This window comes from Planococcus citri, chromosome 3, assembly GCF_950023065.1.
Source record: "Planococcus citri chromosome 3, ihPlaCitr1.1, whole genome shotgun sequence".
In the NCBI taxonomy this organism is placed as follows: Eukaryota; Metazoa; Arthropoda; class Insecta; order Hemiptera; family Pseudococcidae; genus Planococcus; species Planococcus citri.
The window spans coordinates 82,683,202-82,690,444 of NC_088679.1; the positions used below are offsets into that span (position 1 = coordinate 82,683,202).

The 7,243-nt window shown below is 33.7% G+C and overlaps 1 protein-coding gene across 4 annotated transcripts in view; it reads left to right on the forward strand.

Annotated features, from left to right (window-relative positions):
* Nucleotides 1-5,866, forward strand: part of spg (dedicator of cytokinesis spg) — a 34,825-nt gene extending 28,959 nt beyond the window's left edge. For 3 of the 4 annotated variants that reach the window (XM_065356092.1, XM_065356093.1, XM_065356095.1), the window contains 18 exons: nucleotides 66-225; nucleotides 362-510; nucleotides 608-693; nucleotides 1,355-1,372; nucleotides 1,446-1,608; nucleotides 1,731-1,976; nucleotides 2,064-2,261; nucleotides 2,568-2,709; nucleotides 2,784-2,959; nucleotides 3,063-3,278; nucleotides 3,361-3,492; nucleotides 3,581-3,717; nucleotides 3,784-3,901; nucleotides 3,998-4,134; nucleotides 4,204-4,343; nucleotides 4,436-4,500; nucleotides 4,595-4,862; nucleotides 4,968-5,866. In XM_065356092.1, the coding sequence (XP_065212164.1) occupies nucleotides 66-225; nucleotides 362-510; nucleotides 608-693; nucleotides 1,355-1,372; nucleotides 1,446-1,608; nucleotides 1,731-1,976; nucleotides 2,064-2,261; nucleotides 2,568-2,709; nucleotides 2,784-2,959; nucleotides 3,063-3,278; nucleotides 3,361-3,492; nucleotides 3,581-3,717; nucleotides 3,784-3,901; nucleotides 3,998-4,134; nucleotides 4,204-4,343; nucleotides 4,436-4,500; nucleotides 4,595-4,862; nucleotides 4,968-5,053 (2,637 nt within the window). In that variant the 3' untranslated portion in view covers nucleotides 5,054-5,866. The remainder of the gene's footprint in view (nucleotides 1-65; nucleotides 226-361; nucleotides 511-607; nucleotides 694-1,354; nucleotides 1,373-1,445; nucleotides 1,609-1,730; nucleotides 1,977-2,063; nucleotides 2,262-2,567; nucleotides 2,710-2,783; nucleotides 2,960-3,062; nucleotides 3,279-3,360; nucleotides 3,493-3,580; nucleotides 3,718-3,783; nucleotides 3,902-3,997; nucleotides 4,135-4,203; nucleotides 4,344-4,435; nucleotides 4,501-4,594; nucleotides 4,863-4,967) is intronic. The other variant, XM_065356094.1, reaches the window with a different exon arrangement.
* The last annotated feature ends 1,377 nt before the right edge of the window (nucleotides 5,867-7,243 follow it).

The window sequence follows — 7,243 nt, forward strand, 5'->3', positions numbered from 1 at the left end:
TTTGAAACGTACTTACTCTCTAATTTCGAATAGTGAGACCTAATACTTGAGAACTTATTTCGCAGGTTTGGAATAATTATTTCAACTTAGCTGTCGAGTATTTAACCCAGCCAGCTCTGCAATTGGAAAAATTCAGCGATGTGAAACGTGAAAAAATTATCGAAAAGTATGGCGATATGAGAGTATTGATGGGATACCAAATGTTGAAAGTTTGGTCTAAGCTGGGTAAGATTTTGAAATAATTTTTTTCACTTTATTCAAACTGAATTAGTTCACGTATGTACCTAGTACATACTTTTATGAGCTTTTTGAAGACTGTTTTGTTTAATGCTGAGACTTATCGAGTAATTTCATCTGACAGGCGAACATAAAGTGAATTTCATACCAGCGATGGTGGGTCCATTTTTAGAAGTGACTCTGGTACCGGAGTCAGATTTGAGAAAAGCAACGTTGAATATATTTTTTGATATGATGCAAACGGAAGAAAAAGTCAGGGGAAATTTCAAACAGGTATGTGAGTCATTTACTCGTGAATAGGACCAGTGTCCTTTTATTGCCAAATCAACGAATATACGCGAGTAATAATGCATAAACGACGTATTCGTAGGTCGAGTCAGAACTTATCGATAAACTGGATTATTTGATAAATGAAAATAAAGGCGATGACGAGTATAGACAGTTATTCAATACAATGTGAGTACCTTACCTACCTATCTCAAGAATAAAAAAAAGAAAATGAATCACCCTTTGTAGTTATTGTAGAAGTAGAACTATCTTCATAGTTGTTACCCCTACCAGCCACAAATGTCTAATAGACATCTATTAGATATCTTTTTCAGCCACAAAATATAGCTAATAGATATCAGAAGGGCGAATACGTCTCGTATACAAAGCTAGAAAGTACCTTTTATGTTCGATTACGGGGCATATGCATGACCAATAGATATCTATCTACAACGTTTATGACACAACTGAATATTCATTAGATAGGTATCTATTGGATGTAGATGTGTTAAAAAATTACTCAATGTCTGATTTTGATATATTTTAGCTATCGTAAGAGTATTTCTAATGGATTGATAATTTTGGCTGATAGTTACATAATACATATAACCAATAAACGTTGCTTCAGATTCTATACAACAATTTTTAAATAGATTTTTGAATAACTTTTCTATGTAGATATCTTAAATATGGATAATGAATAACTGAATAGCTGAAAATCTGTTACAAGTCATAAATATTTCGTCTATTAGAGATTTGTGGCCGGTAGGGACCATTCTAGTATTTTAGTATTTTAGAAGCGATTACAATAATTTAATTATATTTAATATTATTATAAAACGCTATCAAGGGAACAACTTAGCGCAGTGTAAGTACTTGGTATTAATCAAATAAATGAACTACCTATAAAATTAGAAATAATTTTTGTTGAAAATTTTCAGGCTTTTGGAGAGAATTCAAAACGAAGATCCGAACTGGAGTGAGACCGGATCAGCGTTTATTAATTCGGTTACCAGATTACTAGAACGATTGCTGGATTACAGAAGCGTTATCCAAGGAGACGAAAATCGCGACAAACGAATGTCCTGCACAGTTAATTTACTGGTTCGTACAAAAGATTATGGTTAAGTGAACTAAATTTCTGCTCAATCAGTGTTAATCAGTTGTAAAGGCTCTCGCGTTTGCAAACCAAAATTTTCAAAAATTTTTTTTAATTCTATGCGCAGAATTTCTACAAAAATGAAATCGGTCGCAAGGAGATGTACCTGAGGTACATTTATAAGTTACACGATCTACACTTCTCAGCCGATAATTTCACCGAAGCTGGATTTACCTTGAAATTGTACGCCGATTCTTTGAGTTGGAGTTCAACCAATTCTCTACCGAACGATAGCCGAGCCAAAGAGGCACCCGAATGGAAACGAAAGGAAGAACTGTATCATCAAATTGTTAATTATTTCGATAAAGGCAAAGTAAGTTTTGCAATCTGGAGTACCTAACTGTGTATAATTGTGTCTCTAAATCTGATAACTTGGTCTCGATTGGAAAATCGTTTACAGTGTTGGGAAAAAGGAATACCCTTGTGCAAAGAACTAGCTAATTTGTACGAAAAACAGTTGTACGATTACGTTAAACTCAGTTCAATACTTCGTACTCAGGCTCGTTTCACTGATAACATCGTGAGCAATAAACTGAGACTCGAGCCGGAATATTTTCGAGTCGGTTTTTATGGTTTGAGTTTTCCATTGTTCGTTCGAGTAAGTAGTTTCTGTAGGATTTAATCTAATAATAATAATAACCAATAATAATAATTTTTAAAATAGTTAGAATCATATTTACAATTCAAAAAAAAATCAAATTCAATAATAAAAAAAAAATTTTAACGCTAACATGCTAACATATTTTTTTTCTAAAAATAAATTCCTATTATAATATTAAGTATAGGTATATACTTTTTTAATTAAAATTTTGAACAATTTTTTTAATTTTTTTTTTTTTTTGTACCTACTCGTAAAATTTTACAATTACTTACCTGCCTATTTGTGACTTTTTGCATTTTTAAGAACAAAGTTTTCGTATATCGTGGACTGGAATACGAACGAATCGAAGCATTCACTCAACGTTTACAAACAGAATTCCCTCAAGCTCAGATTCTTACCAAAAACAGTCCTCCTTCGCACGCAATTCTTCAATCAGAATCACAATGTGAGTAATTTCTGCAAGACTTGCCTACTTAACTCATTTGTTGTGCGATTTGACGAGTTCGCTGTATTTTCCAGTTATTCAAATTTGTAACGTGAAACCAATTTCGGAAAACGGGCCTCCATCGGAAGGAGTCCCGCTCGCCTCAGTTCCATCTCAAATAGCCAGATTTTATCAAGTCAACGATGTATCCAAGTTTCTACTTGATCGACCTCTACATAAAGGAACTATCGATAAAGAAAACGAATTTAAGGTATGTAGGTACTGAGATCTCCTTCTGAAGAACGAAGTACCAAATTGAAGTTGCCTCTTGCGTTGGTAATATATTACATATAATGAAATTTATTCTATTACAGACCTTATGGCTGGAACGGACGATTATGACTATTAGCAGCAGCCTGCCTGGTATATTGAGATGGTTCGAGGTGATTCATAGTGTTACCGAAGAAGTACCTCCCGTTAGATTCGCTTGCGAGACTATGGAAACTGTGAATGCCGAATTAAGGCAGTTGATCGCCGTTCATAGTGCTGATCCTAAACAGAATATTAATCCTTTGAGTATGAGATTGCAAGTGAGTAGTAAGCTCTGTGTGCAAGATGAACCAGAGTCGTCGAAAAAGAAAATTACACGCGTGCTTTTTTTCTTTTTGCCAGGGTACCATCGATGCGAATGTTATGGGAGGTATTTCGAAATACCAACAAGCCTTTTTTACTCCGGAATTCGTTCAAAGTGAACCTCATTTAGTGCCATACGTTCATCAATTGAACGCTTTAATCTTAGATCAGGTAATAAAAACAAAATATTTCCATCGTCTTGTGAACGTTAGAGCGAAAGAAAACATTTCCTCAAACCATCTTATGTCTGTTTTCAAAGGTGGATATTCTAGAAAGAGGATTGGTGGTACACGGACAACTCGCTCCTCCTGGAGTACAACCTCTTCACCAAAGATTAGTCGAAAGGATCTCTCAGTTGAAGCAAAACTTGAAAAAGCCACCAATTCCTATTCAAAGGTGACTTGTAGCCTATTTTGATTCATTTCGTACTTACGTAAAATCATGCAACGTGATTTTTTTCAGTTCTCCTTTGCCTTTGCCTCCTAGCGATGAAAAAGGACCTGACCAGTACACAAATACTGTTAGTTATCAGTATCTTTCCGAAGCGGACGATGACGATGATATTTACAGCAAACCAATTGTACTGATTTATTACCGATTACCTATGTATCTATTCGATAGTCTCGAGTATTTTTCCTTTTTAATGTTTTTTTCCCTTTTATTTTCTTCAAAATAGGAACTGTTGGAAAGTATGAGTTTGCACGAAAGTAGCTCAAGCCATAATGTAGAACTACCTGTAGCCGCTAAACGTGTTTTTGGTCGTACAAAATCCTGCGGATCAGCGAGTATCGACGGAATTTCATCAAAAATCGGGTATTTACTCGAATCTCGAATCCATCATAGATAATTATTGTGCAAAACTAACTCGAATCTAATTCGCAGAACGGCTGAAAGAAAAAAAGAGTCCCAAAAAAGTAAAATAGCCAGCGTCAAGAACTCGCAACAGAGGCATTCGCTCGAAAGTGGTTCAGTATGTGGCAATTGTACACACGAAGAAGCTCCACCTTTACCTCCTCGATTAGGTATGTATAAAATTGGCATAATTTTGAATTGTTGAGAAGTTCCGTATTCCGATTACCTAATTAATTACCGTGTATTTGTTTAATTTTCGTAGCCGTTGATCGACGTAGTATCTCCGAAGTGCCGCCAACTCCTCCGAAACGAATATCTCTTCGAAAGGTTCGTATTATTGTGACGATTTTCAGTAGCATTTAGCTTAATATATATAGGTATTCGTGCACCTCACACTTACAAAATTCCCGTATGATTTTAGGATTCTGAAACCTCTGTTAGCATAGAAAACACGTTACCTCGTACGAAATTACGCGATTCTGGATTCTCAGAATCAGTTACAAATGTAGTATTGTCTTCCTCGTACGAAGAATTTCTAGTTGTTCGTTCATCTTCAGCGTACACGACGTCGGGCAATACTCCGTCCCCTCCGCCAATTCCCTTATTATCACCCCGTACATCGACCGGTAGTTCTTTACCACCTCCTCTTCCTCCTAAAGTTTTAAATTTGCTGGATAACGAAGACGAAAGTAATTTTTTTCACATATTATAGCACTGTTAGATACCCATAGCTGTATATTATTAGGTACAGTACGTATTTTCACTTCTAAAATGTTCGAATTTTTAATTCGCAGGTTCCAAAGAGCAGAAGAGAAATCTTTCAGTAGAAAATTACTCTATACCAAAGTTACAGAATACCGACGTGATAGATTTACGTTAACCTTTTGCCTATTTTTACGTGTTTTTTTTTTCATGTTTTCCCATTCCTATAGGTATTACCTATTAGCCTTATGGGTTGTAAATAAGCGCTTCCTTCTTTTCTTTCCATTTCTTTTATAATATTATAATATAGTCAATTAGTCAATTTGATCGTTTTAATCATCAACATACCTAACTATGTGTAATATTATTACAGCATTATCGAAGCAATTTTTTGTAGCATTTTTTTCATTTTTTATTTCCCTGTAAATGAAAGCAGACTAGGTTCTGTCCTGTCGTTCGTCTCGAGCCTATAAAAATACGAATATGTGTTGTGACGAAATTTCATCCATCTGAAAAATAACTTCCAATCAATCGGACACCGAATGCAACGAATAGACTTATTATGTAAGACACTCGCGTGTACCTACGTTAATCCGTATTATTTGTAAAATATTTTTGTGTTGTTGTGATATACCTATGTGGCATTAATGCAGACTGGTCTGTGGGTTACCAAAGACTGATTGATATTTTTTATTATTTATCATTCCTTCTTTAATACTTCCATAAATTTTAATCTTAATACTCATTCGTTCAAGTGTAATATTTTTAACCATAGTTACTATTATAAAATGTGTAATCCGTTTTATCTCCTTTGGATTAGCTATTTTTTAAAACTCCCATAATTGTACGTATATTTTATATAGAGATACTTAGCGTGACGTAGGTAGCGGTTTCGTATTTTTATGCAAACTAAACTTTTTAGATCATTTTTATGTTGTATCGCGAATGAATTTATATTACGTAGGTATTAATTAAATAATGCTCTATGATTTCTTCCTAGTTTTCATTTTTATATATATGCCCAATAACGAGAATTAAAGCTGAAAAATTTCAGTGTTTTGGGGCTGAAAGAAGAATGCGAGTGGAATTGATGAGTTGCATCTGTTCAATGTCTATTTCTGTTCGTTCGATCAGAAATGTTCACACATTTATAAAGATATGTTTAAATTGTTCGAAACTCTGAAGAAATAGTTTCGTAATATCGTAATGCATTTTAATGAAATTTGAAATACCCGGGCTATGTTTCTGCATTAATGACAAACAGATAGATTAGTGGCGGTTATTTTACATTTCAGAGCAACAAATTGACCTCTGATTTTCCTTGTGACAATTAGGTAGGTACCTATTGCCTTTATATTGAAAACTGAACATTTTACTTTAAAGGAAATTGTAGTGAGACAATACCTATTAAAATTTTAATGGACAAATGTTTATTTAAAATTCGTATATTTTCAATATTCAAGTCGTTCAATTTGTATGCTTCTCCCTCCCACCTATCCAATTAAAAACTCATTTGCAACATCACTAGCACTGAGCAAAATCGGCAAAAATCTATTTTTTTTTTATTAAGGGTAGAGGCACCAAATATGGACCACTTTTTTTTTGAGGATTGCCACTTGAAAAATATAGGAGGTAGAAACCTCCACAAAGGCTTAAAATGAAGTTCCATCCTTCCACCAACACTGTACAAAACTTCAGGGGTGAAGGTCAACTTTAAGTATGTTTTTTTTATTGTTGAGTGATGAGTGTCAAAATGACAGTTCGAAATTTTGGACGCCTAATATGGACCACCTATAAAATTTCAAAATAAACATACTTTCACATTTTTCAAAAGGTCATATTTATTTGTAGAAATGAACAAAAAAACTTATTCTAAGCAGTTCAGGTTAATTTTGAATATTTTTTTCAAATTGTTGAATGACGAGTGTCAAAATGACAGTTCAAAATTTTTGAAGTCTAATATGGACCACCTAAAGAATAATTTCAAAATAAACATATTTTTACATTTCAAAACATCATATTTATTAGTAGAAATGAACAAAAAAAAGTATTTCAAGCATTCCCCTTTTCAGCGGCTGTAAAAAATGAGTAAAAAATTCAATATCACAGGTGGTCCATATTAGCGCACCCCATAAAAAAAAACTTTGCACCAAAAATTTCTGTACATACCCTCATTTTTAGCAAAAACTGATCACTCCAGCAGAAACTACATCCTTTTTTGATATTATAAACATCAATGCCATTTAGAAAATTACACCACATATATATTTTAATAAAAGTTGAAAAACACACTGAAAAAATTTTTCAGTGTCTCAAAACAGTTTTTTGTAAATTTCTCAGCGAGTTTTGACTTTACAGTTGTAATTTT